This window comes from Misgurnus anguillicaudatus, chromosome 9, assembly GCF_027580225.2.
Source record: "Misgurnus anguillicaudatus chromosome 9, ASM2758022v2, whole genome shotgun sequence".
Taxonomy (NCBI): domain Eukaryota; kingdom Metazoa; phylum Chordata; class Actinopteri; order Cypriniformes; family Cobitidae; genus Misgurnus; species Misgurnus anguillicaudatus.
Genome location: NC_073345.2, coordinates 12,241,829 through 12,261,697, shown reverse-complemented (window position 1 = coordinate 12,261,697; position 19,869 = coordinate 12,241,829). Strand labels below are relative to the sequence as shown.

At 39.1% G+C, this 19,869-nt stretch overlaps 1 protein-coding gene across 1 annotated transcript in view; it reads left to right on the top strand.

Moving 5' to 3' along the window:
• Window positions 1-19,869, top strand: part of ubtd2 (ubiquitin domain containing 2) — a 37,371-nt gene that overhangs the window by 9,591 nt on the left and 7,911 nt on the right. The window contains exon 2 of the mRNA XM_055181102.2: window positions 10,858-11,094. Coding sequence (XP_055037077.2) covers window positions 10,858-11,094 — 237 coding nt within the window. The remainder of the gene's footprint in view (window positions 1-10,857; window positions 11,095-19,869) is intronic.

The window sequence follows — 19,869 nt, the reverse complement described above, 5'->3', positions numbered from 1 at the left end:
AGAAGCAGCTTGGCAAGTTAACCCACAAATGAAGAAGAAACAGCAACTTGTTGTGTATGTTTTGAGAAGACCAGCAATGATGGAAGTAAATAAACAGCGACTTTTGTTGCAGTTTGAGTTAAATCAGATCTCTTCAACTTGGCCATTCTTTGTTTTCACAGTCGCAAACGGAAATACCTATGACGCAGTTTTTTATCCTTGACGGGAAGGGTTCTGGTGGACCAATCACAGCGCTGCGGTCCGCGTAGAACTGACGCGCTGTTAAAATTTTTGCGAGGTGCGCGTCAGGCTAAGCGAGCTACGCACAGGCTACGGATAGCCTACGCCGTAGCTTACGCATGACTATAAATCGGGCTTAAGGCCTGAAAGTACGAAGATGTCTTATGTAGCCATGATGATTATCCTCCATTGTTGTTTTGTTTTTCTGCCTTTGCTCGCTTCCTGTAATCACGTAAACCTAAGAAGACTGCTTACCGTTAATTTCCCCAAATGCCTTTGATCTCAGACGATGTATTATTGTTGGCCTACTAGGTTGGAGAATTCAAGACAGCTGGAAGGTCCATTTTCAGAGGGCAAATCAGGCAACAGAAAATGGGTTATTGTTAAACCGAAGTATGAAAGACGGGGTTTGAAATGTTTAACATGTTATGAAGTGCACTGAGAGAGAAAGTGACATGCGATACAGCATGTTTAAGCAGAGAAGGGCTTTGATGTTTTCAATGGTTTAAATGCTTGTCATTCTGTGCAGACGTATCACAGTACATGCAAGCTTGCATGAGGTTGTTTGTCTAACCAAAGGGGAGGGGGAAATCTCCTTGAATTAGCCCTTAAGAGGACACTTGGAACCCGAGATGAAGATGGGTATATTTGTCTCCGGAGACTCCCAGAGATCCGAGATGCCTTCGTCCGACTGTCCAGAGGTTGTGCGATCTGACCCTTCTGACATGCGATAGGCTTCTTGAACTTGGCCTTTGAAATGAGAACTGTTCCTTTCCATTGCCATCATTATATCTTCTGTGGCGCCTGACACAATCTCAAGAAAACCCAAATGATAAATCATTGCCTCTATGAGACCCAAAGCTCTCCTGCCAGTGGCTATTGAATTATTGACAATGTGTATGAAGTCTCGGCTGAGTCTCCAAAGCCTGAACTCCTCGACCGGTCGATGTTATAGACTTAATTACACAGGGCTTGTCTTTCGTCTCACCTTTATTCCTCTCGCGCTCTCTCTTTTCATAGATTTGTATACGAAACCCACTCTCTCCGGTGTGGAGGCCTGGCAGGGCCAATAGTTCCCAGATGTCAGCACGCCCTCACACAAATGCTTCTCTCAGAGACTTGTGGCCGACCGGGTGATGGGAAGTACATACGGTATTAAATACCTCTCCGATGAGGTCGGTGTTTTTATGGTGGGTGTGGCCCCTAAGATTTCCCCAAATGGGTTTTTGATGCTGGCTATGAGTCAGGGGGGAGGGAATAAGGAAAGGATATGCTGAGGATTAAATAATAAACTTATTTGAATGCATGGACTGTGAAATCATGCAGTATTTGCACCCTAGAAGGCTTTTAACTTTTGCACACGCATGCATTGTTCACAAAATACTCCTCTTTTAGGACTTTAATCCAGATGGAACTCATTTGGGATTCTCGTGAAAATAAAATTCACACAGTCTAATCTGACAAAAAACCTTGGTTGAATCTGTGTGCACTGGAATTTTGCTGTGCTGACTGTTTCCACTCATAAAAACACAAGATTTTTTCAAATGCCTCTCAGGTGTTTTAATTCTTGTAAATTATGTGCTTGGTTTTTGCTGTTCAAGCATTCCTCTGACTATTTTAAGTCAGAACACTGTGGACTATGGTAGGAACCACAAGCAGTCTTATTGTGCTGTGTCAATTTTGCTTTTAAAGGAATTATGCGAAATAAATAGCTCTACATGCAGAAGCCCTTCATCTATGCACTTGTGTTCTTTGCTGGTGGAAAATACATACTTAAAGGAGTACAGTACTACAGGGACATTCTACCAATAAAGCAACATAAAAATTACGCTATTATACAACTGAAATACTATTTGTGATTGTAAACATTACCATATAGCTAAATTCATAACTTTAGTATTGCAACTAACGATTATTTTCATAATCGATTAATCAGGAGATTTTTCCCAATTAATCGACTAAACGGATAAAACAAATATTTACTGAATTAAATTTTTTGCTTAAGGCACTAAACGGGATTCCCACGGGTCCTTGAAATCCTTGTTGTTTGGCCCTGGGAAATAAAAAAATATACATACATAGATACAGGTTATTGAAAGTGCTTGAATCTATTTTATGCAAGAAGTTTTCTGGAAAAAAATCCATATTATTCCCTGTGTAGTGTAGGATAATATCATAAAAATCTAGACTTTTTAAACACACGTGCTAAACTGTTTGCTTTAAATGCTTATATCTTCTGTATGCGAATGTTGATTCATACCAAAATGCTTTTTTGCATAGTTGTGTTTGACACATTTCATGAAAACATCTGGGGTTACGTATGTAACTGTTTCCTGAGAAGGGAAAGAGACGCTGTGTCTCCCTTGCCATACTTCCTGCGTCCCGGTAACGTTGTCTTTGGCAATATTTCAGATAGTGATATACTTCCTGGCTTTTGCGTCACCCTGTCGTTAAGCCTTACCATTGGTTGAATTTGATATACACATTCAGACGCACTTACCCCTGGAGGCGTCCCCAAAGTGTCACCGCAGTGACACAGCGCGAGTTTCCTCGAAAGGGAACTGTAACAATGCATCTTAAAAGGTAACACGATGTAACCTTGCTCTCACTTGAAATGTGTCCCCACATTTAGTCCTTGAATTTGAGGGTATTGGACCTGGAAAGTCCTTGAAATGTCCTTGAATTTGAAGTTAACTAAGGTGTGGGACTGACTAAATTAGGGTTTTTATGTGTAGAAGTGTACAATCGTGTACTCGTGCCCATCCCTACTATCAACCTAGAAAATTTGAAAAAGATCAACCTAGTAACTTAGTTTTAGGGAATTATTCTCTGCAAGCATGTGAAAAAAATAGGTCATTGAAATTTGTCTCCCTTGTGATGTCAGAATGGGATCTTATTATAATAATACCATCCCTTAATTTGCAGTATCCAACCACGGCACTGCCATTTAGTGTAGAGATCAGCTTATTGCATTTTAAAGGACACACCCAAAACGGCACGTTTTTTGCTCACACCTACAAAGTGGCAATTTTAACATGCTGTTATAATTTTTTGGAGCTAGACATATGTACTCTTGGGACACCAAAGATTTATTTGACATGAAAGTATTATGAAATGTCCCCTTTAAAAGTAGCCCAATTCAGAACCAGAGGACATGGCAACGCTGCCTTGTTTTTAACCAAGCTTGACGTGTGGTGAAAAGAAGCGCCTGATAAATGTGTGTTGTATGAAGAAACAGCGCCTGACTTTACTTATAAGCGCATAGCTCGCGCTATATGAAGCGGACGCGTGTCTGCGCTGTCCGATGGTGGTGTGGGAGCATGTGACGTCACAGACCAACTAATTAGTTTTTGCAGCCCTAGTTTTAGTAAACCTCAATATCGTTTTTGAAAATATGGAAATATTGACAATTGGATGAATCTTTGTTGTTAAGTAAATTACAAACTGTTAACCTATTCTGTTTGCACTCCGCACGCATGTGTAGCACATAGGCATAGCTTGAACAGCACGTGATTTGACACTGTGGTGATTGTGCTTTCACACCGGTTGGTTTCAGAGCCGCGCCAGACCATAACTAACAGGTGGGCACTTGGCTTCCAACGGGGGGCACGCAATTAGCAACAATAACTTGCAAAAACAAGGCATTAAAACAACAAATACAGTGCAAGCACACACTCATACAACTGGTACAGACTGTCAGCTCATTTCTCGTATAAAGTGCAGAAGATCACAAACTATGCGCAAAAGTTAAACTATTTCGAACTTTGACCGCGGCGTGATCCCAAGCTGCGTTCTGCTGCGCTCGACGCAACAACAAACAGCCCTCGCGCGGCGCATGCCATTGAAATGAATGGGTTTCATAGTGCAGTGCACACCGTGTCCTAAAAGCCGCTTTACCATAATCACGTCATAATGCTGTTAACGGTCTATAGCCACACTTCACATTTAAGCTTACGTAACTTAAAACAATGCTAACTTACCTTTAAAAAAGCTGAAGCCGGCGTGTACGAACATTAAACTTCCTTAAAACAGTGTCCTGTAGATTTGAAAATTCCACCTTGACCTCTAATCTCTGAGTTTGAGCCAATCGATGTTTGCATGAAGTCAGATGGAGCAGGCGGTGCTGGTTCGTTCTAAATGTTCTAATATCCATATTTTACATGATCCATAAAATGCCGCGAAAAAACACGTTGCTAGTATCAAGTCACAAATATGCTAAAGACGTAAAGACGCATGAGACTATTTTAATTAAAGAAAACATATATCAACTATATTTTCCTCATTTGATTACATTAAAAATCATGAAACATTCAATGTTTAATTTATTTTAATTATTCTTGATATATATTAAATTAATAAAAAACTGTGTAGGGGGGCACAACAACCTGTTTGGGGGGGCACGGCCCGCGAATGCCCCCCTTGACGTTGGCCCTGGTTGCCTTGCAGGCGCGTACACAATTGTATTGGTATTGTTAACAACAGTTGATTTTGGTGTCATAATAACACTTGTTTGAAGCAAGCTAGATTTTATGAAAATGTGTTATAATAGAGCTACTTTGGGATCTGGTGTAAATTTTTATTTATTTTGCATACTATTTTTGATGCACAGACATTGTACATCTTACTTCTTTTGACTAGCCAATTACTATTCACTTTTAACTTTTGCGTTACTTTATGTTTGACAGTACCGAGCCCCTAAGGTGACATTGGAGTCAAGAAATCAAAGGTTTAGTTTCATGTGCTCACGCGAAACTTTCATGTGCTCACGCGAAACTTTCATGTGCTCATGCAAAACCTTCATGTGCAGAATTTTTTTTACGTTTAGTTTAGCGTGCTCACGTGAAACTTTCGCGTGCTTGCTCACGTGAAACTTTCGCGTGCTTGCTCATGTGAAACTAAACTTTTTTAATTTTTGCTTCATGTCCCCTTAAGGACTTCGTATGACAGAGAATGTTGAAATTGAAATTGCAGATCGATGACTTTGTATCTCTCAAGTCTCATTGTTAACAGATTACAAGTCTATGCTGTCAGCTTATATACAGCTCGTGTAGTATAACAAGTAATCTAACAGCAGCACTTTTAAATGCCGGGGTGCCTCTTTAACAAATTGAATTAATGTGGTCACCCGTCCATTTTACTGTGTCGCCAGTGCATCGTTTACTAAACAGGAAATGGAAATGTGATGTTAATCAGGCTATAGATTTTCTGTCTGCTCCAAAGAGATTCACACACCCTGAGGGAAGTTTACACACTCGACGGTCCTTCCAGAGACAATGACTGTTTTTTCCTGGTATAAAGGATCGTTGTGGTGGCCCTTTACGTGTTTACACTGCAATTTGTTTTGTATTGAGTCAAAGCACATTGTTGTTCGTATTGCTACCCAAGTCATTGTTTTGGGTGAATGTACGGCCATGTAGAGAGTCAATAACAATCTTGTTTGTTGGGTAATCTCATTTGCTAGCTGTCAAGACGCGCATAGTCTTTTAATGTGATTAGCCGCTCAAGTACCAGGATAGTGAAAAGGAAATGCAACGTAATGAATATGTTGTGAGAGGATTTTTAAAGATCAGTAAGTATAGGTGATTGTTTCAGTTTAAATGGATTTCCATCAACCTTGAGCAGAGAAAGCCCGCATAGGAATCTAATTTTAGCATTTGCGCTCTTAACCGAGCAAGGTGCTGTAAATCATCATTTAAATTAATTTGTCATTTCGATGCTGTTGAACTGCAATGTAGCGCAGGGATTGAATTCAGGGAACATTAGATGCTTACATAAGAGCTGATGGAAATAATGATTCACTCAAGAGTTATTGGAAACAGCACCCCAGACACGACAAAACCTGAGAAATCTATTTGATCATATTCCTGTATACTGTGAGGGTTTATGGTGTGTCATATAACATTGACTTAACACCCATATTACACACTAAATTCACATGACATTTAATCAAAAAAAAACAATTCTGGGTGTAGTAAGATGGCCTGTAATTGTGCAGTAAGATGGAGTATAATGCAGTGTTATAAAATACTATACATTTTGTATATTTGTCTGCTGCCCATGAGCTCTGTGTTGATTTGGTTCGCTTTGTTAATGTGTTGCAAATGTTGGGTAAGATGATCATATTTCTTTTTATTGCATGCAACGCTGGCGTACAATTATGCAAGTTTTTCACAAGAGGAGTGTGACTTTGATGCCAAAAAGCTGCTCACTTTGTTTTGGAAGAAAGGAAGGGCTCCTTTTTGAAATAAGTGAGCAATGGTTGGCAGATTCACCTAGTAAAATGTGCAGTCCTGTTTAAATATCATTGCAGGGCTCGACAATAAGGATACAACTGTCGGTAGCCTGATCGAGCCGATGCAGAACATTCATGAAAGTTTTTCATTTGCACATGTTTTAAAATTTCATCAAAGACGACATGAAATAGATTTCAGCGCACTACTCGCAAGCTTTTTGAGAAAATTCGTATGTGCACACATCTGAAACACATGCCCCATCTCATGAGTTCACGTTTTCTTGCACTTGAGCAGACATATTTACTAGGGCCGCAACAAATGATCGATAAAAATCGATTATAAATTATTTGTCAATTAATTTGATTATCGATTAGTTGGTCTGTAACGTCACATGCACGGACACATGTCTGCTTTATATAGCGCACACTTTTCACTTATTATATTCACATCTGCTTCTCACTGCGCAACCTGCTTGTTTAAAAGCAAGGCAGCGTTGCCCAGACCGCAGCGTTGCCAGGTCCTCTTACTTTTGGCAAAGTTCTGATTTTGCCTACTTTTAAACTCTTTCTGGTCTTTTTCTGCAGGTAAGCGATTAACAGTTTTGGTTCATTAGTTGTTGGTATTTGGGCTGTGAATATTGAGTTATTGGGATGCTTTTGGAGTAATTTTGAATGGCCTTTGGGCTTGTTTTGTTACGTGGATCTGGCAACCCTGACAGGACAATGACGAAAGCAAAAGCGCAAACAAACCCTGGTTAATAAAGGTGTTATTTTTATCCTTTAATATAAGTGGGTTTGTATTTGTTTAAGTGTTGTAGGGTTATCATAAAAACTTAATTGAACCACAAACTAAGAATCTGTTTTAAAGTAAAGGGGAAATCAAGGTTTTTATTATTGTAACAATGCATGTATATCACTTTCATATCATAATGGCTTATTTATTTTGTTAATAATGAATAATGTTAATTCTCATCAAAGTCTAAAGTTGAAGGTTGAAATAAGTTTATTAATTTCCTCACCAGCACATCTCTGAAGACTGAATACATTTTGTTTATTTTTATTTTGACATTTTACAGATGTTTTACCATTCAAAGCTGCACAAACATGTTTAATTTAAGGCTTAACATATCAAAATCAAAAGCATTATATTAGTAACACTATGTAGTAGTGCGTGTCTTTTTCTTATTTAACTATAAGTGAAAAATAATAATAAGTGAAAACCCAAGTAATCGATTATGAAAATAACCTTTAGTTGCAGCCCTAATATTTACACACAATTATCTCAAAGGGCTCCGATTATCCTCGTCAACATAGTCAGTTATGTCTTAAGTGTTAACAATTCAGAAATATAATGCGAAATATGTGTAACAGTACATTGTATCTTAAAGCGACAGTACCCCAAATGAACCTTGCACTAGTGATTGTGTAGATTAATCAAACAACAACAGGCAAAGAAAAAGTAGGCTATATTTAATTAATACATTGGAGACTGTATTAGCAGGGTTTCCCGCAGCATATTTCAGTTAAGGCGGCCCACCTAAGCTTGGAAATCCTACCGCCTTAACTAGGTCGTCAAAAAAAACGCGGCACAAAAGGCCGTCAAGTGCATCTCGGAGAATAGCGCATACACACATCAAACCGCGAGCGGAGAGGCGCACCACACGGCCGAAATGAGAAAGACATGGTCTGGACCATCACTGTCTGGAGGATAACTAGCCAGTTGATAAAACATCTCGGAGAATAGCGCAGATGCGCTTCACACTACGAGCGTGCACACGCACCACACGGCCGAAATGAGATAAGACGTGGTCCGTCATGTCCGGAGGATAGCCAGTTGATAAAACGTATGTCCGTGAGAACTGTAAGTGGACTTATGTTTTGGGGTTATTTAAGCCTGTTATTGTATTAGTCTATAGTTCTTGCAATTTTAAAGTAAGTTAGCTGGTGATTTTTGTTGTTTGAGCAACCTCCTAGGGTTTCACGTGCCTGTTGATTAGATATAATTGTTGAGCGCTCTTGCTCACTTTATTTATGTGCATTATTTACATTCTACAGTAGTTACACTCCTTTAAGATAATGTAAGTAATAGTGGGAAATAATCTGTTTTTACAATTTTTGCTCTGTCTATCATTGTTCGCCTGACGTTCTACAACATCTGCTTTAGTTTGTGTTTATTAACCCTTTAGTTTCACTTCACCACGCAGCTATTCCCATTAGAGGTAAAAACATTTAATTCATTAATAATCTAGTATGTGTTCATTTTTTTCATAGTTTTTTCAAAATTAAGTTTTATTTGAGTGTTTTAAAAATAAATACATGACGCATACATCCCGCCCCTTTCATTGCACGCCCTCGGCCCCGCCCACCTGCCCAACCCTACCACCTTTACTAACAAATTTTCTGCGGGAAACCCTGATTAGTTTACATTTTGATTGCTTTTAATTCAATTTCTGTACTTGAAAAGTATATCAGTATATGAAAATTATTTAATTTGTTTTTTGATTATTTGTTCGTATTTTTAACTGAGTGTTTACTTCTCTTTAACAATATTTGGAATGTATGAGGTAGGCTAGTAGTTTTTGGTGTCATAACTTATTTTTTAAGGCTGCATTGATCAAAACAATAAACATTAATCAAGCCTGATAAGAAAACCCTTAGCATTGAGCCCTGTATTATAACCAACATGACAGTTTCTTTTGTGTTTGCATCTGTTGTTGATACTTCAACAACAGGAAGGGGTCATCTGCGAGCTACTGTGTCATTGACTAAGCTTTGGGTTACAGTGCAGACAAACAGGAAGTGGGCGCTCTGAACTGTAGTGTAAATGAAGGAAGCTGACACTTGTCTTTTTTGGAAGGTTAATTTAGTGGTGTGCACTGGGCATATTGTATTAAGTGTTTTTTCATTTTCTGGTCTGCAACTGAATCTGCATTTTGACAGTTTGTTCAGTGGTCTTATTGTTTGAACACTTTGTTTTTGTGTCCTGTTACTGATTGTCCTGTTAATAGTGCTTTTTCAAATCCCATCTAAACCATATACTAAGTGCTAAACCTCTAAAAGTATTATTACTTTAAGTGTTCTTCGACTGCACATTTAAATGCCATATGAACACACATCAGTCCCGCTCTGTGCTGTTCTGGGTAGCATTTTTCCCGGCCATGGGTTGTTCTGCATCCTGCGTTCCAGACTGAAAGGTTGTATATAATAGCAGCCAGATGTTTTGCCCAGTAAATCTTCCTTTCTCAGGCCCTCTGATGTAACTACTTGGATTTCAGCCTTGGGTGATTCTGCCAGTGGTATTCAATGAGAGCTTGCATGCATGTCTGCAGTCTTTGTGCTGCTTTATTGAGAGCTCAATACATCTCAGACACTCTGGGTTTGTTTTTCGACAAATGCCAATAATGCGGTATAGCTCTTTTCTCAAGGGGAATTGATAGAAAGGAAACAGCTTAGCATTGAGAAGAATGGTAAAGTGCAGGGTTCAACACATGCCATAACTTCTAGAAGTAACACCCATAGACGGCAGTATTATGATGAGTTGACGAGGTTACTGTACTTCTGGATGCCCTTTTGACATTTTAGGTGGAGTTTGGAACATTTCTGAGATGTTTTGCTAAAAAAACATTTTGACACTTTGTGTGGTTGGGTGTACGTCAGGCCGAGTAAACTTAAAATCTGAACTGCTGGCTCTGCAAGACCAAGACCACTTTTTCTAGAAATTTACTCAGCGGCACAATTTCTGCTATAGTCCAGGAGGTGTGAACCATTTTTTTTCACCCTGTGCTTCTAGATGTCATTATTTAAACCCACCATGACAGTCCAGAGGAGGCAGATCACTACTGGCTCCCATCCCAGAAACTCAGCCACTTGTGTTTTTTAAGACTTCTGACCTGGGCCTGAAATCATTTCGATTTAGTTGCATATCTGAACCGTAGGACATAGTGTGTTTTTTACCACATGAGAACCTTGTAAAACCTTTGCTGTTTTTGTAGATTCTCCAAATATCTCGTTCCCTGCACTATAGGAAAGCTATGTGTTATTCATGTGGTGCAATATGATACACAATGCCATTTTTTTTGCTAATAATATGCTACATTCATCTATAAGCATACTTGGCCTAAGCATACCATTTAGAGATCCAATCTGTATCTGATGCTACTGGCAACCATTTACTCCCATTATAAACTTTGGAACAGCCAGGACATTTTCTAATATAACTAACTCAGATTGTGTTTATTTGAAAAAAGATAATCATATATATTGAGGAACTATCTTTTAAGAGGCAAAAAGATCTGCAGGTGTCACTGTTGGACCGTGTTACTTGTAAAATGTAGTCACTTGCACCATAGTCACCCTATATGATCTCGTATTTCATATCCTTACATTGATTCATTTCTGCGTTTCAGTTGCACTGGGGCGTAACCAGCCCCTGAAGAGAGAGAAACCCAAATGGAAAAGCGACTACCCGATGACCGACGGGCAGCTGCGCAGCAAGCGTGATGAATTCTGGGATACGGCACCGGCATTCGAAGGCCGGAAGGAAATCTGGGATGCACTTAAGGCGGCTGCCCAGGCCTTTGAGAGCAACGACCACGAGCTCGCTCAAGCCATCATCGACGGCGCCAGCATAACGTTACCACACGGTAAGAGGCCGTCGACACACAATCTGATCAGCCTTTAATTCAATGAATCTGAATTACCAAGCCCATCATATCTGTTTGTTGCGTGTTATAAGGATAGTTCATGTCAAAACATCATCCACCTTTTAAGGTTTTAAGGCAATTTTGTTTCCTTGATCTGTGAATGCAATAATGATCTGTTGAAAATGAGTCTAGTTCTACTAGCACAAGATAGATTAAAGCTTTTTTAATGCCAGTACATGAATCATTGCTCAATAATTAGAGACTACAGGCCAGGAGTGATTCATAGGTTGAGAAATATCTTTCACTTTGTTTTTTACAAACATCACTGCTTTTTATGTAAAATGTACACAGTTTTTCACATTTACATTCATGCATTTGGCTGACACTGATCCAAAGTGACTTATAGTGCATTGAAGCTATACACAGTATGTGTGATGCCTGGGAATCAAACCCATGACCTTTGCTCTGCCAACACAATGCTTTTACTAAGCGTCTTATCCTCTGGTTGACTATCTGTACATCTGTCTGAATATAGCCGGATATTTTTGAAGATAGTTGTCAGGGTCTCCCGAGAGCCGCGCTGCCTGGTGACGATGTGGAAAAGTTGTTCTGTTACTAGGCTGTGGTCAAGCTCTCCGATCGGATGCTTGGAGATTGAATCAGCTCTTTACTGCGAATAAAACGCGTCTTTCCACTCCTGCCATACCCGTTTTTATTTTCCAATAGAGATGTTGTATTAGTTGAAGGTGAAGCTTGGGTCTTTATTGGATTTCTTTTTGTCTAATAACATTAGACAAAATGCTTAACGGTCTCTCATTTGTAAGTCGCTTTGAATAAAAGCATCTACTTGGTGAATAAATGCAAATGAATATCTGTCGTAATGGGCATTTACATACATTTACATTAGCACGACTGGCAAATGCTTTCATTGAAAGTTGCTTATGGTTAAATTGCATTAAACGTTGAAATGCCATACAAATCGTTTATGGTGTCTTGCGTTCTGCCATTTGAGCTTTAAAAACACTGTAAATTGACTTTTAGTCATTATGCATTTGCATTACACAAACATATTGTTTGTTTTTTCTTCCCTGTACGTACTTCATGATTGTTACTAAGTGGTTTTGCTCATTGATGTTATTCTGTAATAGGCTTTTAGACATGAGATACTCAAATGAGTGTTTGACTTTGTTACAGTAAAAGGAACTGTAATACAAGAATAGGTGGCGTAAGAATCTGAAGATTTTACCCCACAGTGGCCTTTCCTAACCTTAAACCCCACCGTGCCGGACAACCTGGTGATGTCAAACGGCAGATTATAGCTTGAGATGTTTTTTTTTCAAGATATCTAGTCATAAGCGGCACTGGGGACGTATGAAAGCCCTGTGGTCTTTGACGTGCACTGAACTCATGGGACCAGCTCAGGTGTATTTATAGATCTGAGACTTAAACGGTGAAAAGGTCAGAGGACTGAAAGTAACCATCCTCCACTTTCTCTTAACCTCTGCCTTAGGTAATTCTTCTGCTCACTTTCAGTATTTGTGGTCAGGTTTATGTGAAATAAGCAGAACCTTGACGTATTCTGAGGCCTGAAGCTTCATTACAGCCCTAGTGTTCGATGTACGTTTACTTTACATGGTTTCCTGCAGAAAATTTGTTAGTTTAGGTGGTGGGGTTGGGCGGGTGTTTGTGGCCGGGGGCGTGTCAATCAAAGGGGCGGGGCGTACGCGCCATGATGAAAATGAAAATATTTTTATTTAAAACACTCAAATAAAACTTAATTTTGAAGAAACTATGACAGAAATGAACACATACTAAATTATTAATGAATTAAATGTTTTAAACAGATACCTCTAATGGGAATAGCTGCATGATGAAGTGAAACTAAAGGGTTAATATAAGCCATAAACTGAAGCAGATGTTGTAGAACGTCTGGCGAACAGTGATTGATAGCGCGATGATTGTAAAAACTGATTATTTCCCATTATTAATTACATTATCTTAAAAGAGTGTAACTACTGTAGCGTGTAAATTGCACATAAATAATGTGAGCAAGAGCGCTTAACAATTATATCAAAACAACAGGTACGTGCAACCTAGATAGCAGGTTGCTCAAACAACAAAAATCATCAGCTAACTTACTTTAAATTTGCAAGAACTATAGACTAATACAATAACCGGCTTAAATAAACCCAAAACATAAGTCCACTTGCAGTTCTCACGGACATACGTTTTATCAACTGGCTATCCTCCAAACAGTTGACGGACCATTTCGGCCGTGTGGCGCACGCTATTCTCCGAGATGTTTTATCAACTGGCTTCTAGTTATCCTCCAGACAGTGATGGACCATGTCTTTTTCTCTCATTTGGCCGTGTGGAACGCGTGCCCGCTCGCGGTGTGAAATGCGTCCGTGCCATTTTCCGAGATGCACTTGACGGCCTTTTGTGCAGCAAATTTTTTGGACGACCTAGTTAAGGTGGTATGGTTTCACAGCTTAGGTGGGCCGCTTGAACTGCAAAGTGCTGCGGGAAACCCTGCACCATTATCTGCAGGGATATATTACCAATTTTTGGCGTATTTCTTGATTCAAAATATTTAGCTATTGCATTTTAGCCCACTTTTCAGACAGTAATTTTATGCATTCACGTTAATGTCTTCTTAGAGTCGTGTCTGCTAAGATTATTTGTCAGATTTGGGTTTTATTAAACCTTTGTTGAATTTTTACCTTTTATATATAATGGAGGTCAAGGTATGGCAGATTTACATGTTCTAGCCCTTTTCGCACAGAGTTTACGGAAAATGCACGGAAAATGCATCCGGGATCATTTGATTTTTGGTTCATTCACAATGCCAATGATTTTCCAGAATCTGTGCGTGCCTTTACACACACATAATATAAAGATCCTGTAAAGACGCGTGACATTTAAAGTTCTGTGCCCGGTTGCATAAAACTCCTTAAGTGAGGGTTTCCCTAAGGGAGAAAACAATTCCTAAGGCTAAGGTACAGGATTTCTTTAAGAGCGTAGCAACAAAGGTCTTAACAGTCACCCTTACCTAAGTGTTTATACTAAGTATTTTACGGTAGTCTCTGCCAAAACACGGCAATAGAGCAGCGGTTGCTATAGTTACCAAATCTCACAGCATAAACAAATCAACGCACACAGCTCAATAGATGGCGGATTTGTGTTCAATGAAACGTCGCAAATAAACAGACTGTAAAGTATTGCATGTATAAAGCCTCAAAGTAGTTAAAACTTGAAGCATTTTGGATTAACTGACAATCAAACCACTATTCTCCTAATAAATGCGCATCACTTTTCTCTAAGGGATTATTTTGATCGTTAGAAATGCTCGTTGATACTTCCTTTTCTTAAATAACCATAAAATCAGACATTGAGTGTGGCGTTAAGGGACCTCTTATAGTTCCTTAAGTTTTTAAGGGAAAATGGGTACTAAGGACTTTACCATTTAAGGGTAAATACTTATTGACAGGCTTGTGGTTTCCTAACTGAACACTTAAGGTTTTTTCTTGCAAATAATTTTTTATTAAGGGTACCCTCACCCTACCTACAGTTGCATTAGCTACAAGAGACAGAGCGACAGGCTACCATTCATTTTCAATGGGAGTGGCCGTTTCCCAGCGACAAGCCACGAGCTCGCCATTGCGCTGAGCAGGGTGTGGCCAAAATAGACAAGAAGGCTATTTTATGCAAATGCTGAGTGATGCGACAAAGCGTCTGACAATCGGAGTAAAGGGGCAGTGTGACGTAGGTCAGTGGCTCGAGTCAAAGAAAATAATTTAAGATGGCAGAAAATGCTTATTTCTATATATATTTGATAAGTTTGGCATTTTATCCCATATATTTTGTTACTTTTATCAAGAAATAAAAACTTTTAAATCTGATAGCATCGTTATTGTAACTTAACAATACCCCTGAAGTGACTTTTGATACCGCTTTACGGTTGCCAAGCAACCATGAGTAGGCATGCCCAGGAATGGCCTTCCAGCGAGTGCGTGTAGCTAATGTGACTGGGGGTTAACCTTATATCTAAGGGATTTCTTGGCTTAAGGACTTTCATGCAACCAGACCGCGAACTTGGACGTTTTTTTCCACAATGTCTGAAGTTTGCTACTTATCCGTGATCTCTCTCTCTCTCTCTCTCTCTCTCTCTCTCTCTCTCTCTCTCTCTCTCTCTCTCTCTCTCTCTCTCTCTCTCTCTCTCTCTCTCTCTCTCTCTCTCTCTCTCTCTCTCTCTCTCTCTCTCTCTCTCTCTCTCTCTCTCTCGAAAACCATGCACGTGTTTTATTTTTGTTTATGACAAGATCATAAGGAGCCGAAAGAGCTGATCCATAACTTCTTGTTGCGATGACACATGCGTCCTAACTATGGAACGCCTCTTATGCCATTGTTTTTGGCTCTTGTTCACACAGAATGCTTTCCGAGTTACGGCAATGATGTTCCGAAAAATGTTATGGTCCTCTTTACAGGAGCAATCCCAGAACATTTAAGGGACATGTTTGTGTGCACACAGAAGCCTCTCTGCCAATGTTACAGAAATGTTTTGGGACCAAAGTGCTGTGTGAATGGCGTATTAATGTTTACTGATAATTCTGCTAACCAGGGCTTACTTTTCCTGTAACTCAGTTGGTAGTGCATTGGACTAGTAATGCCAAGTATATGGGTTCGATTATGCATAGCATTAATGCATTGTAAGTAACTTCGGATATAAAAGCATCTGCCAAATGCGAAAATGTAATGTAAATTAATGGCTTAATAGTGTGAAATTGACCTTTTTTACACTTTTGTTGGCTTTTATACTGAGCTGTGACAGTAATGACATAATTTTATTGGAAGACAAAGTAATAATCGTGATACTTTATAGATCAACCAATCCAGGTTTGAAACTACAAACTTTTCCTCAAAATCTTTACTCTCTATACTCACTGTATAGGTTCCTTATTTACGTACAGCCCAACACAAAATGCTGTTCAATACTCTTTGCTAGAGGGTTTAATAGGTCAGCTGAAGATGGCTTCAGTTTCCAGTAAAATCAAGTCTTCCATTGCCCAGCTGTAATGTATCTCTAGTCATTTTGCCAGCTTATCCACATCTCTTCTGGTGCACCAACAGGATGTTTTTGATAAAGTGCTTCTTTATTATTTAACATGTCCACTGGCATATTTGCCAGATGCCTGGGAACTTTTGTTGTGTCTAACACGGTGTGTTTTATCTAAGCATGAAGTGCAATAACAAGATGCATTATTAGCCTATAATAAACTGAAATAAATTAAAATGCTTGAAAAATGTAGACATCTGCACTTGACCAATTTAATAACTTAAATAAACTTGATCACTTTATGAGCCAAGCCCACAAAATGCTTTGAAACATAGCAACACTATAAGCGAATGCTGTGCAAAGCAGTATTACAGCATATAAAACACATAACACCTCTGCAGATGGTGGTTTTGATAAAACTGCAGAACATAACAAGTCTGTGGTTGCTTTAATACTACTTTGGTTGAAACACATTAACCTTAAATGTTGCTTGGGTTAATGCTGTGTCAATCATCACAGGTTTGATAAGCTGTTCATTGAATAATAATAATTTAGGGTAGTTAATGCCTGTTTTTAACTGCAGTTGTCACTTCAGAATTTTTACAGTGTGTATATGTAGTTAAAAATCTTTCTGTGCTAGTTAAGTGTTTTAAAGTTTGTAGTTTAGTGTATTCACCTAATTTTTGAACGCAGAAGTAAGTGATGCAACATATTTCCTTATTCTATGCAAGACTTCCGTTTCAATAGCCGGCCGGTAGAAAATAATGTCGCAGGAGCACGCACAAAACATGATTAAAACCGTTATGGTAAATATTTACTACACCCTGCATGTTTAACCCAGTGGGAGGGAGGATGAAATTAAGAAGTGGCCTGATATGTAGATATATTCAATAATTTTGTGTTGTTGCTTGGGAGTTACATGTCTTCAATGCACAACTATAAAAGCATAATATTGAGTTATTTGACAAAAACAAACCACAAAAACGTGAATTATTCATATTTATTTAGTTATTTATATTGTAGTTTTGTGTTAAGTATGCATGTGTTCTATTATATTACATTGCTTTATATGTACTATAGTAATTTAGGAAATTATTAGCTTTTTTTATTTAAAGGTACCTTACAATAAAAACTGTATTTACCTAGACATAGATGAATAGTAAGAGTTCAGTACATGGTTATGACATATCGTGAGCCTCAAAAACGATTGTTTCCTCCTTAGGTAAACCTTGTGCATGCAAAAGATGGAAAGCTGGATAACAAGCCAATCTCAACATAACACAGACTGTGACGTTTTAGTCAAGATGTACTCCCCAATATTAAATTACACATTACATTAATACAATTGTTGATACAATGCTGAAAACAAAGTTGTGACTGTTGAATTAGCGCTATATGCTAGCAGTTAGTCCGACCCCCCCCCCCCCCCACACACACACACACACACAAACACATCACTCAGAAACGTCCATTACCAATCTCCAAACAATTATTCCTCAAAATCTGTATCTTCGTCTGATTCAGGCTCAAACATAAGTTCTGTTTACACACACACACACACACACACACTTACACACACACACACACACACACACACAGCTACGGCAGGAGCTGCTTTGAGAAACAGCCAATCAAAGCAGAGCTCAACATTATTATTCATGACTCTTTCAAATAAGGTAATAATTTACAATTTTATTCTAAAGACAAAACCTATGGTTGTAAATGGACACATAAAACCATTTCTGGATAATTTTTGCACTTAATAAAGCCACACACCTTCTATGTAAATATCAGAGAGCAATTTAACATATTGTATCAATGCATGCTTCGGCACATTTAAAGCATAACAAAAATAAGTTTAAAGTAATAGTTCGGCCAAAAATGATATTAAACCCATGATTTACTCACCCCCAAGCTGTCCGGGATGCATATGTCCATCGTTTTTCAGACAAATAAATTTTCAGTTATTTTAGAGGATAGTTTGGATCTTTCGGTTAGTTAAATGTGGAGTTGCGGGGTCCACGACCTTCAGGTCCAAAAAATTTGCATCCATCCTTCACAAAATAAATCCAAATGGCTCCAGGATGATAAATAAAGGTCTTCTGAGGGTAATCCACGGAATGCTGTTATAGAAAATCCATATTTAAAACTTTATAACCCAAAATAACTACCTTCCGGTAGCGCCGCCATCTTGGCGGTGAGGTTGGCAACAGATTTGCATACTACGAGTTAGTGTTGGGCGATATGCCCTATTTTCAGATCGTCCTATCGTCAGCCTGTGAGATCGGCGATACACGATAGTATCGGGGGCGCCGCAGTAGTTTACAAATTTTTTTATTTGTTAATTTTTTACTCATTATAACAAGTCCCTTGATTGGTGGACAAAAAAAGAACAAGAGCAACGCCGTCATGACCGCAACCTTCTTAAAACTGATGCCATTAATGTGAGCGCGTCATTAAAACCCTAACCATGATTACTTAATAACTGTAAAAACATGCATCTGCGCACGCACACACACGTGCGCGCACATACAAACTATTCAATGCATTGGTTTAGTGCTGTTGCAGAAGACTACACGTTTCAAGCATTGGTGCTCTCAGAGGTGCCTTTTTAAACACATTGGTCCAGCGAACCTCTATCATATTTTAAACACAATCATATTTTAAACACGAGGGACGTGTTGCTACAACTCCTTGAAATGCATATCATAAACAGGATTAATACGTAGTGATCTGACTTCGGACCGAGCACAGCTTTCTGCAAGTCCGCGAGAGTGAGAGAGGCGCCAATATGCAGCGGGTCATATTATAAACAAAAGTAAAGTTTGCCTCAGCTCGCATGAAACGCATTAAACTGAACAAATGCATAAGGATTCCTACTTTAGTTTATGTTTAGACTTCGGACAGACGCGAGAGCGCTTGCACGTGAGACAGAGAGAAGCGCAGCTGCTCATGACGCGGCGCGCTGGATTTAGTGGTAGAAGGAGACCAAGACGCGCGCATTAAGTGCAGGTACGTGCAAGAAGGAATTCTCTCTTTACAAGCTCTCCACGTAAAGTGAAGCCCACAAACCCTCATGTGAGGAAAAGCATGCATTGTGGGTGTTAATATAAAACTATGATGATGATAATAATAATAATAACCATTCGCCAACTATCGTCATGACTATCGCCATGAAAGCCTGCCATTGCCGATATGTCTGAAGATCGTCGATACACGATACTATCGTCTATCGGCACAACCCTACTACGAGTTGATTGGACAGGTACTCTCACCTAAACACACGCAGAAACACACACAGAGCTTATTCAGAACCATACATTAGGGGTTTTATGCGTTATTTTTTCATCAAATTATATTAGAAATGTGTGGTTGAATCAAACACCGTGCACCACGGTGCACGTGCGTGCCGAACCGTGGGAGGATAATTCGGTTCTTTACTGAGAACCGTTACACCCCTAATACAGATCATGGGTGCATCTGCACCACATCCACATTCAGCTCTTGTGGGTGTATTATGGTCAAAACAAATGATTTACTGCATTTGTAATAGCTATTATGGCAACACCTAACTGCTCAAATTATGCCGTTCTTTCTGGATTTCATAATAAACATTAAAAAGCCAGTCAAATTGGCACACCCATGTCACTTGCAATACGACTACCATTATCTTTAGTGGCTTACCTGAAGTCTTATACAAAAGGGCTCAAAGATGGCGG